This window comes from Cibotium barometz, chromosome 1, assembly GCF_041138505.1.
Source record: "Cibotium barometz isolate CiBa-2024 chromosome 1, ASM4113850v1, whole genome shotgun sequence".
In the NCBI taxonomy this organism is placed as follows: Eukaryota; Viridiplantae; Streptophyta; class Polypodiopsida; order Cyatheales; family Cibotiaceae; genus Cibotium; species Cibotium barometz.
The window spans coordinates 22,206,902-22,232,306 of NC_141046.1; the positions used below are offsets into that span (position 1 = coordinate 22,206,902).

The 25,405-nt window shown below is 44.8% G+C and overlaps 1 protein-coding gene across 2 annotated transcripts in view; it reads left to right on the plus strand.

Moving 5' to 3' along the window:
- Nucleotides 1–1,729: 1,729 nt before the first annotated feature.
- The window catches only part of LOC147641742 (putative MYST-like histone acetyltransferase 1), a 65,694-nt gene continuing 42,018 nt past the window's right edge, over nt 1,730–25,405 (plus strand). For both annotated transcript variants that reach the window (XR_015266011.1, XM_086799049.1), the window contains exons 1-3: nt 1,730–2,023; nt 14,168–14,285; nt 15,646–15,714. Coding sequence is in view for 1 of the 2 variants with exons in the window: in XM_086799049.1 (XP_086655175.1) it covers nt 1,904–2,023; nt 14,168–14,285; nt 15,646–15,714 (307 nt within the window). In the remaining variant the exon portion in view is untranslated. The remainder of the gene's footprint in view (nt 2,024–14,167; nt 14,286–15,645; nt 15,715–25,405) is intronic.

A 25,405-nucleotide genomic window follows, 5' to 3' on the forward strand; every position in this document is an offset into this window, starting at 1 on the left:
GCTTGGTTGAGAAAGCTACTTGCAGATTTGGGTCTATTAGTGGATAGACAAGTTGTCATTTTCTGTGACAACATTAACAGTATACAGTTGGCCAGGAACCCAGTTTTTCATGCTCGCACGAAGCATATAGAGGTCCACTACCATTTCGTCAGAGAGAAGGTCTTGGTAGGAGACCTTGACCTTGTTTATGTCAGCACAAAGGATCAGGTAGTTGACATCTTCACCAAAGCATTGGGTACAGAGAAGCTCCACAGATTCAGGGCTTCGCTTGGTGTACATGAGATGGAGTTGAGCTCGAGGGGGAGTGTTGAGATATCGAGCTCATCCAGTGAGGCGGTGGACACTGATGACCCGCCTGGGGGATAGGCCCCACACTTATACCACTGGCATGGTTGGTGAGATCTTGGGTGATATGCGGCCAGTGGGATGACAGGCTGTGTGACAGCAGCCATTCTAGAGACTGGCATAGTTATAGCGCTAGCTCATTTAGTCGGGTTCACACTATAGAGAACCCGTGTATGTATTGGTTGAGTACCTTTCATATTGTTTGTACTCTTATCTTGTATATGGTGTGTTGAGTGAAGAAGAAGAAGATTTTCAGTCTCTCACCTTGTGTGTTCTCTATTAGGGTTTTGTGAGTGTGTGTGTGCTTGCAAGAGCTCAAGCTCTCTTCCCCCCTGCATCTTTTCACGTTATCATTTAAAAAAAAAGGAAAACCAAACACATCAAAGCTATTACCTACATATATGTAGCACCACCAACTATTGCCCAAAGGCAGGTAAGATAAAGCGAACAAACAAAAAACTCATCATAAGCGAGGACTTTCCAAAAAAGGAAAGTGCATGGAGAGTTAAAACTAACTAGTCCCCACACCCGTCCATTGGACGAGAGAGGAGAGATAGGCCTTATATTTGTAGCCCATTTTGGGCCTTATGGTCCTAAACTTGGTTACCTATATATGAATACACCATGCTTGCCATACATATCCATAAAAGGAGCTCCTGAAGCACTTACTTTTCTTTGAAGAAAACACCAAACTTGGCATACATATACATAGGAGAGGTGGCATGCATGCTTAGGAAATAAGGTCACTCAAAAAACACAAATACAGTGATGGGTTGGGGGGGCACGCGCACACTGAAATCAAGGGAGCGTAATCAAGGAAAGAGACCACCACTTACTTGAAGATGACCGCTATAAAGAAGTTGGCTCGAAGAAGAGGTGCCACTTGGAGACTAGAGGCTTGAAGATGGGCTGGCCTGCACAAACAAAAGAATAAAAAAATCAGAACAACGAGAGAGAGAGAGAGAGAGAGAGAGAGAGAGAGAGAGAGAGAGAGAGAGAGAGAGAGAGAGAGAGAGAGAGAGAGAGGGGGCTCACCCACCACAGACAACAACCGCAACACAAACGCTAACCGAAATCAACACAAAAAGCGAGGAGGATGTGTGCATCTAGAGTGCATGCATGCAGAGGGCAGCAATGGCTCTATATATAATTGGCATAACTGCCGTGGGCCCAAGGAAACCAAAAGGAGGCGGCGTAAGTTGTAACTGGCGTTGCAGGTGATGAAGGCCTAAGGAACCTAAAAGAAAGGATGCGTGGCATGAACAAAATCCTTCTCCTTTTATATATAGTAAGAAGATAAGATAAGAAGCTTAAACTTCAAATAACTAGACCTTAGTTAAAACTTTAGATACAGTGAAAAATGCAACGTTCGAATATCAATTAATTGAAGAAAACATTTGGTCACTTACTCAAGTTATATACACACGAGGAGATCGCCGGCGGCGAGACCGAAGTCCGGACAGACTGCCCGTCCAAATCGGCGGCCACCCGAAGCCCGTGGTCCCCACCCAAATGCCCGTCGAAAAAAAGCCTCAGGGGTCGTGGGGCCCGTTTACATATGTATGGAAAGATCCCGCTAAATTTGGAAGATTTTGAAGAAGAAGAAGCAGCGCTTCTTTTTCGTCCACAGATGGAAGACGCTGAGGACCACCATCATACTTTGGAAGCTATGGCCCTGGTAAGCTTCCCCCCGCCCCCTCCTCTCTCTCTGTGCTTGGCTATTAATTCTAACGATTCGAGTTTTTTGATCCTAAAATTTGCTGAATTTTCGCCTCTTTGATCCTTTGAAATTGTGCAGTAAATCAAATAAAAAAATACACAGGATAGTTTTCGGGCTTGCAGGCTTCACAGGCCCTAGCAAGCTCTTGGAATAGTACTATTGCAGCACCCTCACTCTGAGGGGGTTATGCACAAGTCTGAACCCTTAGAGGTCTGGATGGATTTTTTTACATTCGTCTCCTTGCAGCGGCCTAGGTTAGATCCCATGCAATCCTTGCGGAAAAATTCTACCGAAGTACTTGTACGGACGTCAAGATTGTTAGGAGACGTTGCATCAGATCAAAAGGATAGCCTCCCGCTGATTGGTTGATTTGGCTGCCTTTTACTGCGATGAGATATACAAGCGTCTGATTGCTGCAGGTGTGCAGGTCATTACTGTGTGTTTAGCTAGTGCCTGGCTGGAATGGGGAGCCCAACAATCTTCACAAATCAAGATACTGTGAGAGGTCTGAAGACTAGTATCTTGAGGATGGGCCTTTATCCTTCAATCAAGTTTGAGTGCGCTGTGCTGACCAATCTTGGGCGAAAAGGAAGTGAGAATTGTTCACGTGGTGTTCTTGACCGTGATACTTTCTCAATGCCATACTTTTTGGTGCAATGACTTTAATAATCAACGTCTCTTCGTCTAGGTCCTTTGAAAATACAGTGGTAGTATCCTTGGAAATTTGGACTGCAACTTCAACCTCCTCTGTGGTACATACAACCTCCTTGTGCCCCTAATCAGCAACACATTTGGGTTTGTTGGCTCATGTCCTCTATGCTTGGGACGAGTAAATGTAGCAATTCTATGGATGTCCTCTGTGCCTGCAACAAGTGGCTGCTGAGAATTGTGGCCTGTAGATGGATTCCCCCTTATTAACTGTGAGGAAGTAATCTCTCTATTGAGTGGGAGAGTGTCAAGGTGGACTCATGGTGTGTAGATGTAAGGTCATTGTTATATTAGCATGCAGTCCAGACCACCTTAAATAAACATATGTCCCATCTTACCTCCCACTTGTGGAATTTTTCTTTTTCTAGGAAAAAGATCCTTTTATTAGTTAACAAAAACCAGCCACGAAGGGCTAAATACAGCCATGAAGGCCTAGATACAAACTCGCCTCCATGTATGGGGTGAGGATCAAAGAATCAAGAGGTGGAGAAAGATGCACTTCTCCTCCGGCTGGTTGCTTTATGAGGAGAAGGCTATCTCATACAGGGGGAGGGAATAACCACACAGACGTGTGGAATTTATTTGTTGTGAGCTTCCCAATCTCATGTGTCATGGTTCGAACTTGGGACCTACCTTTCGGTAGGCTTACTATGGTAGAGGACATACTTGAGAAACCATAGTAAGGTTTCCATAGACCTGAACATCGGACACGTCAATAGATTGAGGCTAGCAACTCACCACCCAACCAGAGGTTCGGTACCTCGAAACACCTCCCCCTCCCCGCCCGCATGCGTGAGGTTAGATTGTCGCGAGCTTGCCACTGGTGACCCCAACCTAGCGTCCCATACCACCAAGTTGAAGCCATCCTTGCCAGTTCCATGGCCATGAGATTTTTTTTTTCCCTGGGAAAGAGATCCTTCAATTAGCTAAAGAAAAAACAGCCACGAAGGGCTAAATACAAACTTGCCTCATATAAGGGTGGGAAACAAGTGATCATAAGGGAAAGAGATGCTTCTCCTCCAGTTGGCCGCTCTATGAGGAGAAGGCTATCTCATAGGGCTGCTGAGACAGGTGATGTTGCTGCGCAGGAGCCAGGCGACTGCTACAGCCGCTGCCACCAAGTGCAGCCGCCGCCACCAAGTACAGCCGCCACCACCAGGTACTGCTACTGACGGGTGTTGCTGCACTTACATGCGTGGGAAGAAGATAGGTTGTTACAGTCCTTACCAATTTTTGAGGGATCTAAGATATTTCAATGGATTTTGTCATGAATCTGTCTCCCAGTATGGGTAAGCGTAATACTCAGTGCTTGACTATAGTTGATAGATTTAGTAAATTTGTTATGCTTATTCCATGCAGAGCCAATGTGACCACCGAAGATGTTGCCCATTTGTTCATTCAACATTGGTACGCGATAGGTGGGATCCCTAGGACCTAGCCATAGTGTCAGATCGAGATGCCAAGTTTACCAGTGATTTTTGGAGGGCATTGTTTGATAACTTCGGTACTAAATTGAATTTTTCCAGTGCATTTCACCTACAGACGGATGGCCGGACAGAAATCTTCAACCAATTGGCCTTTGATGTACTAAAGTGTTATGTCCACGATCAGCAAGGTAAGTGGGAATCTTATTTGCCTTTAGTTTGAATGATTCTTTTTCTTCAGCTATTGGCAGGACTCCATATTAAGCAGCGTTTGGAAGACCATTCCAGTCGCTATTGACCAGAACCTGGTCTTCAGTATCTGAAGCAAACAGATTAACAGAGTCTTACCAAGAGATTTTGGAGTCAGTAAAAGACAGGTTGGCTAAAGTGCAGGAGGCCTACACTTGACAGGCCAACAAAGACCAAAGGGATATGAAGTTTTTAGAAGGTGTTTGGGTTTATCTTTGGATTATGAAGCAAAGGTTGAAACAGGTGGGCAAGCGATGCCCAAAGTTGTCATTCAGGAGCTTTGGACCTTTTCCCATCCAGAGAAAGATTAACGAGGTTTCAATGAAGTTGAAGCTACCTCGGAGTTGGTTGGACTATGCCCGATGTGTTCCATGTCAGCTGGTTGAAACCATATGCAGGTCCGATCCCTTCAAAAGTGAAAGACGAAGTGGAACCGGATATCATTGATGAAGCTGAAGAGATGGTTCCAAAACAGATCCTTTTGCATCGCTTCAAGCATGGCTCAGACCGAAGACAAAGACAGTTCCTCACAAAGTTTCAAGACCGAGGGACCCATGAAGCGGTATGGCTTGACAAAGAGTTCTTCGACGGCTACCCGGCTTTTGATGGACTATTTGGAGGCTATGTAGCTTCTGTCAAGTTAAGCAGAAGAGGATGTCACGTGCATCCCGCACTCGGATGCCACGTAGACATATCTGAACAAGAAGGTGCAGGACTTGAGGTGGAAAACTGGTCCCATGTGAGCGTAGTCCGTGATGAGTCAGCCAGGGTTCCACTCCATGCGTCCGAGGTCAGGTGTGCATTGTCCTGCACATGCGTCCAAGGTTAGGTGTGCATTGTCTTGCACATGAAGCAGTGCCAGTCCGCGCTGTGAGTCTCCCTCTGGAATGATGTCAGTTGCTCTGTGTGTTTGGTCTGTGACCAAATGCCAGACATCTGTGTAGGGCATGTAGGTTGCATGTAGAAGGGGGCATTCCTTAGGGTTACCCTAGAAAGGGGTATTATATCCCATGTTTGGGCGGGGGTAGGCCTTAGGCCACCCCAAGGGGTCCATGGCCTTTGCCCACCAGCCAAGGAAGTTGGGGCCTTGTCGGCTAGGGTCCAGTCCAGCCAGCCGACATGCACTAGGGGCCGGTCCAACCAGCCGACATGCATTTGGGCCAGCCCAGCTAGTCGGCTAGCCCATAGGGCAGCCAGGACTGTAGGCGGCCAGAGCATAGGGCTGCCCAAATAGCCTGGACAGAAGCGAGCAGCTGGGTTGGTGTGAACATGTGGGATTATTCAGCATTAAATGCTATTTTGCAAGTCGTGAAGAGCAGCATTAAATGCTATTTTGCTAGCATCACTAAGGGGTATATAAATCCAAGCCATAATTCAGTCCCACCCATCTCATAATTCACAATGTGTTGAAGCTAACTCAAGGGCTAGGACAGCCAAGGAAGAAGCTAACGCAAGGGTGAAGGATTGAAGGTCAAGGGCAGAGATCTATCTCAGCCAAGAAGGTTCATGTTCAGTCTTTTATTTCAGAGTCTGCATCATTCTAATAAAAGCGAATACACCATTTGTGGTGGGGCCCTACAGAGGGTATTTGGGACCCAATACTGTGTCCTCTTCTCCCTCTCTATCTCTCTCTCTATTTTCTGCACATCTATTTTTTAGTTTTGTGCATTATTCTCGTCGTGAAACGTGTGTTGATTTTTGAGCATTGAAGTTATCGATCTCCCCCCAAGCTTCCGCATGTTACATAGCCCCACGCTACTATGTGGCTCCTTGATCTCTAGCTTATTGAAAGAGTGCATAGAGCGGAAGCACACTGGCACTAGAATGTGCTGAACAGAGAGTGCAAGAGAGAGAGAGAGATATGGAGCAAACTATGCTGAATATATTGAACCAAAACAGTCCCAAGCCAGAGACACTGTTAGTCTCATAAGTGAGGGAGCAGAATATGTACAAGATTGAATGAGAAATGAGAGGCCAGCACCCACTATTTATAGTGGGGAAGTGTTGGCCGACTGGAGCTCATAAACAGGCCGACTGGAGCTGTTGGACATGGCCGACTGGAAAAATGCCAGAATGGTTGGGAAAAATCCCAGAAAAATAGTAAAAAGGGGTGGCCAGCCCACAAGCAAGGGCCATACAAAAGGGAAGCAAATGGGCACCATAAAAGAGCAGAAACTGGGAATGAAAGTGCTAACACCCCCCTCTCAGCACCAGATGCTGAACAAACTCCGAGAATCTGAAGATGAGGAGCCAAGGAAGCCTGAGAAACCGGCTTGGTGAACAAATAAGCAGCATTCTCCGCGGAAGGACAATACTCCAAATGCAAATCTCCAGCAAGAACCCGTTCACGAACATAGTGATACTGAATCTCAATGTGTTTCGTACGAGCATGAAACACAGGGTTCTTGGTGATGGCGATGCAACTCTGATTGTCACACCAAAGAAGAGTAGATCCGGTAGGAGGACAGCGGAGCTCCTCCAATAATCTCCGCAACCATATCGCCTCACATGTAGCATAACAAATTGCACGGTACTCCGCCTCGGTAGAGGAAAGCGCTACAGTAGGCTGCTTTTTACTGCTCCAAGAAATGGCTCCAGACCCAAGTGAAAAAACACAACCAGTGGTCGAACGCCGTGTATCTGGATCTCCAGCCCCATCTGAGTCAGACCATCGAACAAGAGTGCGTCCTTGGCCATAAAAGATGCCAAAATCCAGAGTGCCACGCAAGTACCGAAGAACTCCGAGAGCACACCGCCAATACTGTTGACGGGGTTTGGATGAGAAGGAAGCATATGTCCAATTGGGAGTAGGTCAAACATACCAAACAACCGATGAGAATCCGATACTGTCCCTGATCAGTCCTTGGAGAAGCATCAAGTGAAGAAAGCTTCTCACCAATATGCATAGGAGAAGATACTGGTTTGCACCTAGTCATCTGAAATCTGTCGAGAATCTCCCGAGTGTACTTCTGCTGAGAGAAGAAAATGCCCTTCGAGGTCTGCCAAATCTCAAAGCCAAGAAAATAATGCAAGAGGCCAAGATCCGTCATCTCAAACTCTGTCTCCAAAGCATCCATAACAGATCGGATCCACACAAAATAAGAACCTGTAAAGATGAGGTCATCAACATAGACCACAATGATAACAATCGACCCCCTCTCAAGGAGGATATAAAGGTTCGAATCTGCATGAGAACGGCGCAGGCCGAGCTTTTGAAAGAACTCATCAATCCTCTGGTACCAAGCCCGCGGAGCCTGCTTTAGACCATATAAAGCCTTCTTTAGCCGGTACACATGATCCTGTTTGCCCGGAACAACAAATCTTGGTGGCTGATCAATATAAACCTCCTGTGTAAGCTCTCCATTTAGGAAAGCCGACTTGACGTCCATCTGGAAAACGGGCCATCTATGATGTCCTGCAAGTGCAAGAACGGTGCGAATGGTAGTCATCTGGGCCGTCGGAGCGAAGGTCTCATCGAAGTCGACACCAGGGCGCTGAGCATAACCCTTGGCAACCAACCTCGCCTTGTGCTTGTCCAAGCTGCCATCAGCTCGGAACTTTGATTTGAAAATCCAACGCACACCAATCACCTTACGTTGCAAAGGCCGAGGCACCAAAATCCAAGTGCCATTCCGTTCGATAGCATCCAGCCCTGTCTGCAGAGCATGACGCCAAGACTCATGTGAAAGAGCCTCGTCTACAGAAGTGGGATTAGAAGGACCATTAATGATTGTAGACATAAGAGCATAATTAACAAACATGTTGCACATATGAATTTGTTTCCCTGTAACTTTGGAAGAACGCCGAAGAGAACCAGGCGGAGGAGCAGAAGGAAGCTCACGTAACCCAGAATCACGAACAACAAATCTTGGTGGCTGATCAATATAAACCTCCTGTGTAAGCTCTCCATTTAGGAAAGCCGACTTGACGTCCATCTGGAAAACGGGCCATCTATGATGTCCTGCAAGTGCAAGAACGGTGCGAATGGTAGTCATCCGGGCCGTCGGAGCGAAGGTCTCATCGAAGTCGACACCAGGGCGCTGAGCATAACCCTTGGCAACCAACCTCGCCTTGTGCTTGTCCAAGCTGCCATCAGCTCGGAACTTTGATTTGAAAATCCAACGCACACCAATCACCTTACGCTGCAAAGGCCGAGGCACTAAAATCCAAGTGCCATTCCGTTCGATAGCATCCAGCCCTGTCTGCAGAGCATGACGCCAAGACTCATGTGAAAGAGCCTCGTCTACAGAAGTGGGATTAGAAGGACCATTAATGATTGTAGACATAAGAGCATAATTAACAAACATGTTGCCCTCATGAATTTGTTTCCCTGTAACTTTGGAAGAACGCCGAAGAGAACCAGGCGGAGGAGCAGAAGGAAGCTCACGTAACCCAGAATCACGAATTGTCTGATAATACCAACCAGGTACAGATCTGCTCGAACTCGCCGGAGGAGGAGCAGGGTCATCATCATCTGACTGAGTATCCTCATGTGGAGGTGTAACAGTAACAGCGGGAGTAGGAGGAGAAGGAGGAGGAGGTGCAGGAAGAAGAAGCTCACCACCCCTCTCTGAAGATTTAGGAGTCTCGTCGAACACCACATCACGGCTCACAACAACTTTATCGGCCTGAGGATCATAAAGACGATATGCCTTGGACACAGTGCTGTATCCGAGAAAAGTCATGCGCTGAGACTTCGAGTCCAACTTGGAGCGGTGCTCCTTAGGCACATGAACATACGCCGTACATCCAAATATCCGGAAATGAACAATGGAGGGCTTCTCACCATGGAAAACCTCATATGGAGTTTTGTCGGGAAGAGCAGCAATAGGAGACCTATTCTGAATGTAGACAACAGTGGAAGCCGCCTCAGCCCAGAAACGTGGAGGTAATGAAGAATGCTCAAGCATATCATGGGCCATCTCCATAATGGTCCTGTTCTTCCTCTCGGCAACTCCATTCTGTGATGGAGTATATGCTGTAGTAAGCTGTCTCCGAATGCCATGTGTCTTGCAATATTGCTGAAACTCCTGGGATGTGAACTCACCCCCTCCATCGGTCCTGAGAGCCTTGACCGAGTGACTGGTCTCTTTTTCCACCTCAGCTTTCCAATCACAGAAGTGATGAAAAGTCTCATCCTTGGTCTTCAGAAAGAAGACCCAAGTATATCTGGTAAAATCATCCACCATCACGAGCATGTACAATGCCTTACTCAAAGACGCGGTACTTATAGGACCACATAAGTCTGCATGAATGAGAGCAAGTGACGTCGAAGATCTGTGTGTCGCCTCCTTTGGAAAGGCGGCTCGGTGTTGCTTCCCCTGTAAACAAGAGGAACAAGCAGAAGACAGAGGCTTGATAGTCGGTAATCCATCAACCAACCCATCCTTCGAAGCTCGCTGCAGAAGCTGATAGCTCAAATGGCCAAACCGAGCATGCCAAAGAGCAGAAGAAGCACTAGAAGAAAGCAGAGCGGTCAATTTGTAGAGGCCACTATCTTGGACTCCCTGAGCCAAGATGCTACCAGTCGTCTTATCACGAATGGTAATCTCATAACGAGAAAAGATCACCTCCGCACCCTGAGCTGTAAGAGCACTCACTGACAAAAGGTTAAAAGCCAAATCTGGAATATACAGAACATCAGAGAAGTACCTCTTGTCCTCGTCAGAACGGAAGATGGGGATAGTGCCATGACCATGCACTGGCACAGAAGAAGAATCACCTAGAGTGATCTCGCCTGATCTGGCAGTGAAGTCCTCGAACCAATCTCGATGGGGTGTCATATGAGCAGTAGCACCGCTATCAACAATCCAAGACCGTGACTGAGAAGTCACAAGAGCAAGTATACGCCGAGTACCTGCTAGAGAAGAATTCCATCATGCTTCTTGGGTTGAGACACCGCCGTTGAGGAAAGTTCTTTTTTCTGCTTCATCACGCTTCTTCTTGTGACATTGGGGTGACTTGTGACCCTTCTTGCCACAATAATGACATTCAATGTCCTTATTCTTTGAAGATTTGTTGTCTTTATCCTTATCGGAATCCTTGGAGTTCTTGTTAGAACCCCCTTTTCCTTTCTTTTGAGTCTTCCCTTTATCTCGTGCTGCCAAAGCTCCATCAGGGCCACTGGAGGTGCCAGTCTGCTCCTCAAAGCGAGACTCAATCTGCATAACGGAGGGGAGAACTTCCTCCCAAGTAACTGGAACAGGACGAGGAGAAGAAACCAGAGATTGAAAGTATGCATCAAACCTCTCTGGAAGTTTGGAGAGCAGTCGAATAGCCATATCCTCTGTGGAGATGTCCTTGCCACAAACAGCAAGTTCGTCTCGGAGATCTTTCATCTTCGAGATGAAAGCAGATAAAGATGGAAACGTAGAAACTGATAAGTTCATAAGTTGCGTTTCCAATGCCAAAATCTGACCCGGAGACTTAATCTCATAGAAATCTGCAAAAGCCTTCCAAACTTCATGTGCAGCATCTGCTGTACGCACATGAGAGAGAACAGCATCTTGACAGTTCAACATCAGGAAGGAGAAAACACGTCGATCATTCGACTGCCAAATATCAATTTGTGCCTGAGTCACACCACCGGAAGCAAGGGTGGGAGGGGTGGCATTGGCCGGTCCATAGGGTGTAGTTGGAACCATCCAACTTGGCAGACTCAGCAAACATATGAAGAGAAGCGGGAGCAGCCATCACAAAAGCTTGGGCTCAATCTCAAGAAATGCACAAACTCTGAAGAAAAGGTGTCCTCCACATGTACCAAGAGTGCCACCAAAGCCTGCAACACCACAAGCCTCCTCTGCAAAGGGAAAGGGCTACTGGAGAGGAAAACGCAGCAGTGAACAAGTGCTGTCCTGTAGAAAACAGGCCGCTTGCAGTCCAATCTCCAAGTGGGCAATGAAACGCTGATCAACAAGAGCCAGATGGCTGAATCGGTGAAGCCAATCTAAAGGATAAGCGACCAGCAGGGTGCTGTCCAGAAAACGCAGCAGCAAAAGCTATGAATCTGGAAGAAAACGCAGAGGAGTAGGTGCTGAAAACAGGGCTGAATCTGGGGCAGCAGAAAGGTTGCTAAACCGGGAGCGATGATATCACGAAAGAGTGCACAGAGCGGAAGCAGAGTGGCAATGTGCTGAACAGAGAGTGCAAGAGAGAGAGAGATATGGAGCAAACTATGCTCAATATACTGAACCAAAACAGTCCCAAGCAAGAGACACTGTTAGTCTCATAAGTGAGGGAGCATAATATGTACAAGACTGAATGAGAAATGAGAGGCCAGCACCCACTATTTATAGTGGGGAAGTGTTGGGCTCATAAACAGGCCGACTGGAGCTGTTGGACATGGCCGACTGGAAAAATGCCAGAATGGTTAGGAAAAATCCCAGAAAAATAGTAAAAAGGGGTGGCCAGCCCACAAGCAAGGGCCATACAAAAGGGGACCAAATGGGCACCATATAAAAGAGCAGAAACTGGGGTTGAAATTGCTAACACTTATTGCGTTATTGCTTAGGCAGAAGAGTATAAGCAAGACAACCAAAAACACGCAAATTTGAGCCACAGAGGGCTTCTTGCCATTCCAAGCTTCATAAGGGGTAATTGTCTGCTTGCAAGGCCTTGGTGGGGCATTTGTTTAGCGCGTAATTGGCAAACATAACTGTCTCCAACCAAAAAACATGAGGCAAATCTTGGCCTTTAACCATGCAACGTGCCTTCTCCATGAGAGATCTATTCTTCCTCTTAGCCACACCAATTTGCTGAGGTGTATAAGGCACTAAGCATTGATGTTTTATGCCTCTTTTAGCCATATATACATGAAACTCCTTTGACATATACTCCGCCCCCTCGATCTGTACGGACACATGTGTCATGTAGACACATCTTTAGCCATAGAAACAAAGTGTCTAAAGCATGTAAAAACGTTTGACTTTGCCTTCAATGGATGCACCTAGGGATATCTTACGATCGATGGTGGCCTTATGGAACCACATACATCACTATGTATAAGCTGTAATTTCTGGACAGCCCTAACTGATCCATCTTTTGGGAATGATGCCCATTGCATCTTGCCCAAAATGCACCCCACATACACGTTTTATGGGGCACTTGGGTTTCTTGCACCGGGTGAGGGGTTGACAAATCCGCTGCGCTTGGCGCTTTGTGATTTGCCCAATCCGTACCTCATGCTTAAGATAGGAGTGTATGGCTTGGCATTCGTCATCATACTAACAGTTATGGGGCATGGAACCGCAAGGTGGCTTGTTGTAGATGAAAGAAGTGGTGGTGGATGTGTGGAGAATGGCGGTGAGCTGTGATGTGAGGGCGGGTAGGGGGAAAGTAGGATCCACATCTTGGAGGCGGTGGTAGATGTGATCCGAGTAAACAGGGTCTAGCGCGTGATCAAAATGGACGCGGGTGTAATGAGAGAAAGAAAGAAAGAAAGAAAGATTTTATTAACGTCTTCCAAAAGACCGAACTCGGCCTATGAGACAAATCGGAGTACCTGTATGGGGTATCCTCTGTCATCCCAACAAAATGAAAAAGTACTGAACAAAAAAAGCTGAATCTGGGTGTGCAGGGGATGGAGCTCTACTACTAGGAGAATGCAAAGCTATATGCATGGAGTATACAATCATGATATGCAACCTAGCTAGCTCCATCCTGTACCATATTGGGGGTATAAAATGGTATACATCAGTGAAGGGGGTGTCCACAGCTCCCTGAAGAACATGCTTGGGTGTGCTCTGAAGCAAGCCAGTCGCTCCGCACCCTCTCTGTGAAACTGAGCTCTGATCTCTGTCATCTCTCTCTGGTATAGGCGTGGTGTCCGAAAGCCAGGTGTCCTCTGTCTCCTGCGGGCTCTAAGTGTCTCTGCTCTCTGGAGAGTAATTCCCTGCCGTGTAGGGTCTGGGAGGGGGATGGATCTCTGAAAAAAATGTAGTAATCTGTGTCTGTCGCCCCCCCTCTGGAGCTGTCTGAGCTTGTAATAATGTCTCTCTGTGGCGCTGTATGTCTAGAATGTATCTCCCCAGTATGCGCTGGTCTGCTGCCTCGAAGATCTGGTGTAGGGAATGTGGCTCTCTGAATAAAATGGGATATCTCTCTCTGATGGCTGTATATGCTCTGCATCTGCATACATAATGCTCCTCACTCTCCACCTCCTCTCTGCACAATCTGCATACCCTCTCCTCTCGGGGGATCCGTGCTGCTCTGCCAGTCTCAATCTCCAATCGGTGTGATGAAACTCTGAGCTGACCAATAGCCACTCGGGAGCCGTGTGGTAAAAAGCCCTCCATGTATCTAGGCCTCTCTATAAATCCATCATCAGTGATACTCATGAAGTGATCTCTGTAGTATAGCATCTTCGGTGGAAGAGGCTGTGTAGGCGATATCCATGTCTCTCGTGTATAGAGCTGCCATGTATAGCATCTTCGGTGGAAGAGGCTGTGTAGGCGATATCGTGTATAGAGCTGCCATAGAGAAGAAGATGAAGATATATATTAACGTCTTGCAAAAGGCCCAATGGGTCTATGGGACAAAAGGTGTACAATGTGTCCATGGAATCTCATCATGGAAAAAAAAAGACGACATATATAGAAAAAACCAACACTAATCCCTCGGTAAATGATGGTGTTAGAGAGAGAGAGAGAGAGAGAGAGAGAGAGAGAGAGAGAGAGAGAGAGAGAGAGAGAATTTTATTTATCACTCTTTTCCTTGATTTCAGGGTGACTCATTATTATCTGAGGGAGATGATGGTGTCCTACTCTCGGGAACTGGCTCAAAAATGAGATTTGAAGTTGGTGCTCGTGTCCTTTGTCTCTCTTCATGGGATAATATCTATCGTAAGTATTGACACCATTTTCTTTCTTGCATTGATTTTGTAAAGTTAGTTTGTTGGGTTGATAGTTGTGCATACGTGCTGCTAGTAGTTTCCTATTTTGTACCCTCAGAAAAGAGGTGATACTTGATAGATTGTCTTTTTATACTTAATGCATGCATTTTGAGGGTTAGGGGTAAATGTATCAAATAGAAACATGTCTTTTAGGTAAATGCTTAGAAGGGTACTTGCATACCATCAGTCATTGGACAAATGCATTGCAGCCAATTGAATGCTCATCTGTTGCATATGCGGTAACTGTCTCAAATAGAAACAATGCTTTTAGGCCCGTTTCCAGCTAGTTCAACAAGAACACTCCTTTCTTCTTCCCTCATGTATGGACCCTCGTCTCTTGCTATAGTGGAGTCTTGTAATAAGACTACTTGCCTCACTACCAAACATTATGCAAATTCAAAGTGCTAGTTTTAAAAGACTAACTTCTTAGTAAATTATTGATGTACATGACAATGTTGCAAAATTGCATACTTTTTGCATTCCTGTGCTTTGTTTGTGCTTTTCCAGTGACGTGTGCACAGAATGTTCTACCATCCCCAACCTGTTGTGCTTGCTTGCTTCTTGCACTTTCTGGGATATTTACCCTCAGTTTTTTGGGATGGGTGACATTCATACTTATTTGTTCTTTTCATTGTTTGACCTTTTCCTTTCTTTCATCATTCCGAATGTCCATTAAAGAAAGGAAGATGCTGGCTTGATTTGGTCATTATAGTATTTGTTCCATGTTTGTTGGAGCATCTGGCCTACAATGGGACGAGTAAGATAAGTGCATTCAACAAGGTTTGAGGATGTGTAACACCAACATTTAGATAGTTACAAGAGTGCTACTATTTGAAGACTCCACATGGGCACAGTGCAAATATTTGTGGTACATGGACCTAAGCAAGACAAATGACCATTCTACAACTTGGATATGAAATGAAAGGGGCCCTATCCTTTTTTTTTTTTCCTCACTTGGATTTTATTTTTTCAAGCTCAAAAACAATTTATAAGACAAATCTAGATCTCCAGCTTGACCGCTTCATGATTTTTTTATACTGTGGAACTGCAAACTGTGCGCTTCAATTTTTGTAAAATGTGCAGGACTTTCGACTTGCATAGCTGTTGACAGTTGTGTATTATTTTGATATGCTGCTGATTTTTGTGAAATACCTGTAGTGCATGGGTTTGCTTATTTAACTAGTTGCCTTTAAGAAGTTTTATGATTTGTGGTGTTTCAGGCCAAGCTTTGCAAAAACTGTCACTGTATTTTAATTTTTGCCTATGCAAAGTTTTTTTCAAAGATGTAATAATTAACTCGTGCTTTGCAGACACTGCTGAAATCGTGGACCGGCGAGATGCTAAAGTGGGACCTGAGTATTATGTGCACTATCTTGATCGTATGGTTTTGGTCTTAGCAAAGTGTTGTTTCCATATATAATTGCTGGAATGCTATTCTTTAAAATTACAATGTTCTGCAGTAAATTTTGCTTGCATCACTAACTTGGCTTTTCTTATTGCATGCATCTATTTGCGTTTATTTTTGTAATTATAAATCTTTCATTTTCATGGTTTTTTCTGTACAGCAAGAAGGCTTCCCTCAAAAAAGGTGCCACTAACCTATTTCCATGTGCTTGGTTAAGTATGAGTTGAAACTCTCTGCTTCCTAACTGCTTTCTCCTTTTCCCCTACAAGTTTCTTTGTCTTATTTTGAGGTTAGAAGGACATCATGAAGGCCTTCCAAGGGGTGTGGGTCATACCCGGCAAGTAATTAAAGCGATTGTAGCCCTAACTTCTGTTAGAAAATACGACTTGTGTGCTCACACAAACTTCAGAATCTTCCAGAAGACAAGAAACTGAATGCAAGAGAGATGGAGAATAATATTGAATTATTGTCTGTCCACTCATGTGCTATGGCAAGGAGCTTTGATGGCGATCTAGGCAGACTCTGAAATTGTGTACAAGCAAGGGCGTACAATGCAGTGAAGATAGATCTAAACTCGATGATCTCAATGTGACGAAGGAGGTTGCCGAACCTGTCTGGATATAGTACCGAGGGTTGGTCCTATCATAGGTCTGTCCATGTCGGCCATCCTACGATTGTTCCAGCTGGACCGAACTGACTACATCACCTGGTTGGGACAATAATAGACTAAACATTAGACTGAAGGTCTGAGTGCAACTTCCAAGGTCATCTGAGGTCATTTGTGTGTCCGTTCGGACCCCACAACCCGAGGACAAGGTGTCTCGAGAACATCTCCTTCTACCCAAGTGTGAAGTCTTATCGACCTGCATTTACATGCATCCTACTTGGCATAGTGCCAAGTTTACAGAGTGGTCTCACAACCATCCGGTCACCTATGACTAAGATCCAGTGTCAAAGCTGGGTATTGTGGGTGCTCGGACATGCCCAACACACAACGGCTACTCCTCATAAAGGGGACTTTACAAAATAGAGCAACATGTCACCCACACGGTCACACTGCTAAGGTTGGAGCATTGATTTCCAAAACTACCTCATGATTATGAGGTCAACATACCATTAAACCTTCCAAAGTGCCTCTTGCAAGCCTAGCACAACCACATTGAAAAATGCCGTCCTCAATGTCTCCAGTGTGCCATGTCTCTTGTTTGGGAGCTCGTGCCCTCAATCATCTCTCACAGATTCTTATGGGTGTGATGTTCATGCTATCTGTAAGCGATCATGAACGTCCCCCATCTAGTCTGCTTTTCTCCAAGCCCAAATTCTTGCTGCTTGCATAATCACCCAAAGTTCTTTCTAAGCCCTTCTATGTGGAGGTTTGGCATCAAAAATTATGCTCGCGATAATCCAATCATGGGTGTTTGATCTTTAGCTCTCTTTCCTTACACCATATTTTGAGCCATAAATGCGATTAGCAGGAGACAACTCCTTGATCCAATTCGAGAGACCTTCCATGCATGTACATGTGGATATGCTAATGACGAGCTTCCATCGTTCGTAGACTTGGGTTTCAGGAGTCCAGTGGGGTGTGGCAATGTCGAGGGCGATAACCTGAAGTGAGAAAGTGAAGGGCAAAGTTAGCGTTGTCCTACCCAAGACTCCTCAGGGAAATGATACTATATGGTGGATTGTTGTGGTTCTGGCATGGAAGAATATCACTTGACAACATGTGACATATATATTTTAGCCTAGATATTCAAGCATCATGGTATGCCCACGACGATTGAATATATTTAGGACTCTAGAGCCCGATAGCTCAGTGCTGGCATATTTTTACGTGGGGTGTGATGATATTACATTTTTTATTCCTGACTCCACTGCTCGATGCTATAACTATGCCACAACTCTAGTGAACAAAGTGGTTGTCACACAGCCTGTAGTTCACAGGCGGCATATCACCCATAATCTCATCAACCATGCCTGTGGCATAAGTGTGAAGAATTCATCCTGGTGTGTCATCCATATTTGCACTAGCTGAGGTCGATATCTCAACACTCCTTGAGCTCAACTCCATACCCTGTACTCCAAGTAAGCGCGTGAACCCGTGGAGCTTCTCTATACCCAATGACTTTGTGAAGATGTCAGCCGCATGATCCTTTGTGTTGACGTATACCAAATCCACATCACTTGTTAGAATTTTCTCCCTCACAAAATGATAATGCACCTCAATGTGCTTTGTCCTAGCATGATACGCTGGGTTACTAGCCAACTATATGCTGCTCATGTTGTCACAATAAATGACAGCAGTCCTATCCATGGACTCACCCATATTTGTAAGTAGCTTCTGTAACCAATCTACCTCACATGCTACCAAAGTAACGTCCTTGTTTTGATCGCTGTACCCGACAAAGCAAGCAACCGTTGGTTGCTTTTTGTTGCTCCACCTAACAACAACACTCCCAAAAGAAAATATAAAGCAGCTAGTAGATTTCCTGTCTGAGACACTGTTAGCCCAATTTGCATTTATATATCCATGTATTTGTATATGTACTCCAGTCTCATGGAAATATCCATAGTGTACTGTGGACATTATCCTCCTAGTTGGGCCTTGCATAAACGGATTCACCAATTCAACACGCAGCTCAAATCTAGCCTGGAGATAGTCATGTAGATCAAATTTCCTACAATGCGCTTGTACATAGTAGGGTCCTCCAAAAGATCACCTGCATCTGTAGTCAATTTTGTGTTTTGCTTCAATGGCAATTAGATTGGCTTATAACCTGTTCGTTCCATACTTGGACATGCTACCTTTGCAAAGCCAAACGATCTAATCACCTCTATACCTAGGAAGTATCGTAGATTTGCAGCTCACCTAAATCCTTTATTTCAAACTTTTTCTTAAGGAGCATCTTCACCTTATGAATGTCACTCACCGTCCCTTGTGGCAATCAAGTCATCAACATAGATGACTACTTATTTGTTGTACTAATTCTTTCTATTTGCTACTTCCCTTAGTGCTAGGCTTCATTATGGTTGAGTTTGCCCTGCATTTTCGGAGGTTTGATAGAAACTCAGTACAAAGAGCTTTGTGTGAATATATGCTCTTATGTGTGTGTGTGTGTCTGTGTGTGTGTGTGTGTGTGGGGTGCGTGTGTGTGAGCATATCTTGATACAGAGTTCTACACCCACTATTGGGCACTGATGACGTTAGTGGGGATGTTGTAGTATCTAGTCCATACTATGCATAATGGAGTTGATAGTTATATAGTCTTGTGGGGTGACTACCATGAGTATATAACATGCACGTTCCTAAAAGGTGAATTTGGACATATTCTTGGATTCATCTAGGTATATATAGATGACTACTAGAACAATGCTCCTATTAGTCTTTTTCACATATGATGAAAAATCTGTTGTAGATATATGAAATGCAATAATGACGAGATGCTCTTCTATCTTGGTTGACCATGCTCTAGGTGCTTGCTTAAAGCCATACAAGGCTCTATGCAACTTACGAACAAAATTTGGATGTGCATAGTTCTCATATCTTGGTGGCTGCACCATGTAAACCTCCTCTTGTAAATCACCATGTAAAAATGTATTTTGCACATCCATTTGATGTAAAGGCCATTCTTTAGCTGCAGCCATAGCAATGATTGCCATCCTAGCAACCTGACTGAAAGTCTCCTCATAGTCAATGCCATAGGTATGTATTGCATATCCTTTGGCTACCAATCTTGCCTTGTACCTGCACACATGAATTTTGCTTTACTTTGTAGACCTACGTGGATTCAATTGCCTTCTTCTCCTTAGGCAAAGGCACCAACTCCCATGTCTCATTTGCATTCTATATAGCCATCTCTTCGTCTATGGCATCTTTTCAATGCTTATGTCCAAGTGTCTCCTCAAAACATGTGGGCTCTATCTCTTGTACTGCTTTGACCGTTTATTTATGATAGGTTGTATACCCATCATATCTCAATCTTTCCACTAGATATTTGGCCCTTGTAGACCTGTATACACCTAGATCACTACGGCAACATTGCTTTGGTTCTTTGTACACTAGGTGTAACAAATAGCTGAGATCCCAAACTTCTCGTCAAGGCTCTATATTCTGAGCCATCATCCCCAGTAACAAAGGAATGACCTGTTGAAACATCAGGCTTTATGAAAGGCTTATCCACCTTCTCTTTTCCCTTATGTGACATATGAATTTGCTGAATTTTCAGCACATGTAGTACCACCAAATGTTGTATCAAAATTCTTGGCATTCTGTCTCAACCTTTGTGACCAAGGTCTAACAATAGACTCCTTGCTAGAGGACTCTCCTGGTCCATTGAGCACATGTGGTTGCTGCTCTCCATTCATTGCAGCCACATTGTTGTTTGCATCAGCCTCTATGGAATCCTTCAGTGGTGTGTACGAGCTACTCATCTCACCAAACACAACATCCTTGCTCACTCGCATCTCATGCATAGTGAGGTTATAGCATCTATATAACCTTTTTGCTCAAGGGAATAGTTGATAAAGATGCATTTTTTTTTCCTTGGGATCCAATTTGCTTCTCACCTTATCTAGTACATGTACATATGCAATGCACCCAAACACTTTCAAGTGTACCAAATCTGATTTTTGCTAGTAAATTCCTATTCAGGCATCATGCCATGATGAAACCAAATCAGGCTGGGGGCTATCTGGTCGACACAACCACGATATCCACAACACTCTATTCTAAGTGTTCAAAGCTTTGTCACAACTCTCAATAAACCAAATTGTTCAAAACAAAGATGAAGAAGACAACACACAACATTGGGACCGGAACGGGCCGGCCCCCTCCTTATGGATAACTTCTTGATACCAAGAGTTCTTACAAGTTCTCAGAGGTGAGGGTGTTCACAACACCAGATTTCCAAAGATCATCAAAGTTTTACATAACATATCCTTCCTCTTCAAAACTGCTAGAAGAAAGAGACAACAGCCATACACAGCCGTATTGATAAAATCTAGCCAAATAGCCATACGACACAATAGAGAGTGAATTAGCGGTTTGCCCCTTCTTTAGAGAGAGAACCAGCCGGACACGGCTCTAATCAAGGGGAAAATACCAATACACAGCTGAAATGCATCTCTATGACGACCAACATCAGTAACAAACTGAGGTCAAGCTGTTTAACTGCTTTTTCAGCGATAAAGTGATCAGAAAACTGATTTTCAGGGTCCCAAACAGCAAATGAGAGAGAAAGAGAGAGAAAGAAAGAAAGAAAAGAAAGATTTTATTAACGTCTTCCAAAAGACCGAACTCGGCCTATGAGACAAATCGGAGTACCTGTATGAGAGAGAGAGAGAGAGAGAGAGAGAGAGAGAGAGAGAGAGAGAGAACAAGACTCCCCCAATCGGGGTTGATCACAATTTGACCTTACACTTAAGCAATTAACACAATTAAACAAGTTGAAAGTGGCACCACAAAATGAAGCTTAACAAAGCTGAAAATTGAAATCACTTGCACATTGCACTAGGGCCAGAAAGGGTCGACCCCCCTTGTAATAGATTGTATTATCAAGGTTCCTGTTACAAGCTTCACGGCATTCACATAACAAACTGTCCATAGGCATTCATGCAAATGAAAACAGCGTTGCAAACATGGTTGGTGATGTGGTTGATTGCTTCCATAGCTTCCATTTAATTTCACAGTCTCACTCCTCGATCCCTCATAGCTAATCAAATGCAACTATGCTCCATTGGCATCCATACATCCATACACAAACATTGTGTGTGCCAAGACCGAGACATAGGACCATAATGATTAGTATTTGGATATTGAGTAAGTGAAAGAGAGCTTAAATGCGCTCTTACCACAATTTTGCTTCTTACCTTTGAGTACAACTATCGTATGGTTGATGTCCACGCTTCTAGGGGTCCATTTGCACTCCCGACTGAAATTAGGGTTTTCAGTAGGTATTCGGACTCCAAAATTTGGGCTTTTAGGTGCAAACGATGTCCAAAGCAGAGGGCTATAGATGTACTATGGCTGTCCCAAAATTAGGGTTTCAGACAAAATTAGGGTTTACAAAAACTTTTGGGCGATAGAATACTTAGGAGGCTCCATATTCATGAATAGAAGAGGAATTTTGCAAATTGGTGATCATATGGAGACCATATAAGTAGAAGACAAGATTTCTCAAGCTTTCATGGTTATGGGAATCATGGAAAAGAAGAAAATCAGCTTTTCTATAAGTGTGTGTCCAAAAATGAAAAGAGAAGCTTCTATATGGTTGGCGCCCACTTCTAGAGAGAGGAGAGAGAAGCTTTCCCAACATGTAGAGGATGAGTGGAGGGTGTCTATTGGGCCATCTATCCAAACCATCTATCCTCTTGACATGTGGGAGGCCACTCAAAGCTCATAACATGCAGAAAAGGATGCCTGTATATGTGTCTGGCCGACCGAGAGTCAACCTCTATATGAATTGTCCGCTTGAACTTTAATGAAGTGTGGACCTGTAAAACAAAAAAATTTGCCGTTTGCTCATAAAATGAGCAACATAGAGTAAAGTAGTATACTTACCCCTTGTCTACAAGATAGCGTCTTTGTAACTTGTCACCTGCAAGTTTACGCTCTTTATGAAAGACAATTTGTTAGGGTTGCAAAACCTTTTCCAGCTCATCCACTTCCAGTGGATCCTCTAGGATTGGTTCCACAGGTGGAGGTCCCACATACTTGTGCAAGAGGCTCACATGGAATGCATTGTGTATCTTCCAATGGTCCGGTAAAGCAAGCCGAAAAGCCACATCATTTATCTTTTTGATCACTTTGAAGGGTCCATAATACGGTAGAGCTTAGGACATGGCCCTCCTTACCATGTCTCTTATTAAGCATGGCTATCTCAAATTTCAGCAACACCAAATCATGTTCTTTGATATCCAATTGCCTTCTATGCTTGTCGGGAGCCTTCTTATGCTTTGCTTGAGAACGTTTAATGGCTGTCTGAACCTGTGCAAAGGCAATATCAAGGTTCCTTACGTACTCATCGGTAGCGAAAATCTCATCCTTAGTGTGTAGGATGGGTGGCAATACCGCTTTGCCATACATGATCTCAAAAGGAGCCTTGCATGTAGAAGCATGTACCTTAGTATTGGATGCAAATTCCAGAAGTGGTAGATACTTTTTCCAAGAAGATTTTTGATCTGCCACATAGCATTTAAGCAAATCCAATACAACTGAATTTGCGGTTGCACTTTGTCCATGTGTAAGCCGATGAAAAATTCAGCTTGGTGCCCATGTTATCAAATAGAGCTCTCCAAACGAGGCTCGTTGTTTCGGGATCTCTATCCCCCACAATTGACTTAGGCATACCTGTTGGGGTAAAGGCGTTATGCCCACCCTTATAGTGTGTACAAGCCCATAAGTTATAGTACATAGTACACTTAGTACTTTTAATGTACTAAGTGCACTATGTGTACTAGTGCAATATACATGTGTGATAGGGGAGTCACACACTCATGCTTTTCATGAGTTGACTTATCCCCACAACTCTCTCTCCTCCCTCTCTCCCTTGCTTCTCTGTGTATGTCTCCCATGAATGATCTCTAAACCCTAATTACAGTTTCTCCCCATCAACTGGTATCAGAGCAAGGTCGCCTGTTGAACCTCTCTTGGAGCTGGTCGCCTGCTGAATTTTTCTTGAACTGGTCGCCTGCTGAATCTCTGACAGAGCTGCCTGTATCTTTTCTGGCTGCTGCCCAGCCAGCTGCGTGGGGTGCCCCAGCTGCCCAACAGCCGTAGGCGAACTAAGTCCACAAGGCGGAGGTCGAGCGTGAGCGTTGGCGAACACTGAAGGAGGCGAGCACAACGTAATCACTGGAGCCGACACGCAAGGCAGCAAATCGCAGGCACGATAGCGTGTAGCGCTGGCCACCACGCAGGCGGATAGGCGAAGGCCCTTCAGCGTGGAGCGAAGACTATCGCTAGGCAAGCGAAGCACACCACAGGCAGCGTAGCTGGAGCATCGAGTGTGAGCAGCGATCCTAAACGTCAGGCGAACGTGAAGCGAAGGCTATCACGTCATCTGCAGTTCAGCACTACCAGGCGAAGCGGGTGGCCCTTCAGCGTGAGCAGCGAGCGAATACATTCGCCTCTTCGAGTTCCTTCAGTCCCCGTGAAGGTCAAACACACGTTAGGAGTAACCGATGCGGCGGGTCCTGCTGCTCCTGAAGAGAAGCGCATTTGATCTCTACGTCAGGCGGCATCTAGAAACCTCCATCACAGCTCTGCACGAGGGGCTGGCCAACCAGCATACGTGGCTGTTCCAGAAGCTGCCCAGCATCGAAATCGCCGCCACCACCGCCTCCGTCTCATCCTGCAAACTCAGAAAAATCAGAAATTTCAGAGGTATTCTGCTTCAATTTTTTTTTGGGACTTGCAATTGAGCAGGTACAATTATCAATTGAGCAGGTACAGGTGCCCAATTGCTCAATTTTGAGCAAAATTGGCAAAATCAGGTGACATTGGTCACAATCAGGATAAATTTGCAGGAAATTGGTCAAATCAGGATCAATTTGCAGGAAATTGGATGTCGAAATTTGGGGCTTTTGATGTAATTGTGCAATTAAGCACTCATACATGCTGTATGATGTGAAAAATCGCACATTTGGGCAAAATCGCAGCAAATTGCAGCAAATCGCAGTGCAAATCAAGGGGCTTTTGTGCCGATTTGGTTGATTTGCATGCAGGCAATCGCATTTGATGCTGTGGTTAATGTGCTGATGCCTTACAAGCACTCAATGTGCCTGTAAATCAAGGGGCTTTCATGTATTGGATGTATATGTGGCCAGGGGGAAGCATCGTGAACACTCTGGATGCCTTCATGTGCGTCAATGTACCATGCATGATCAGAAATTGATCTCAAATCAAGGGGCTTTTCAAGTTTGTATGCTTGTTGAGCTTGGCAAAGCAGCAGGCAAGACATTTATGTCTTGAATCCTCAAAAATCAGCTTGCAGTCAAGGGGCTTTTGCCCAATTTCTGTTCGGGACTGTTGTATGCAGTTTACAGGACTGTAAAAGTCTGATTTTTACTCATTTGGACAGCCAGGAGAGCATTTATTGCTATTGTACCTGCTGGTACAGATTTGGCACAGCTTTGTACATGTTTTGGCATGGCTGTACACTGTTTTGAGTGATCAAAAGGTTCAAATTCAGCTGCTGAAATTGCCGGTACAGGTTTGGTACATCATTTGTAAGCACTTAGTACTGCTGTACAGTACTTTGGAAGGGCAAAAGAGGACATTTAAGGTGCTGTCCAAAATCTGCAGCAACCAGATTTTGGTGTTTTCATCACAAAAAGTGGGAGAAAAGTTACATTTTTGCTTCCGCAGTGGGAGATAAAACTTGGGAGAACATTTGTGAGCACTTTGTGTGTTCTGGGTGCAGTGTTTGCACATTTGCAGGGAGTCAGGCATTTACAGGTTGCATATTGCTATGGCAACCACAGGTGAGAGCTCTTCATTGCTTCACATCAAGAAGCTTGAAGGCTCGCAGAATTATGATATTTGGCAAACCCAGTGCTACAATGTGTTGCTCCAGAAAAAGCAGCACAAGCCTATCAAAGAAAGGGGTGTGATGCCCGCTTCTCTTACAGCTGAAGAGTGGGAAGATATGGATGAGCTGGCAAGA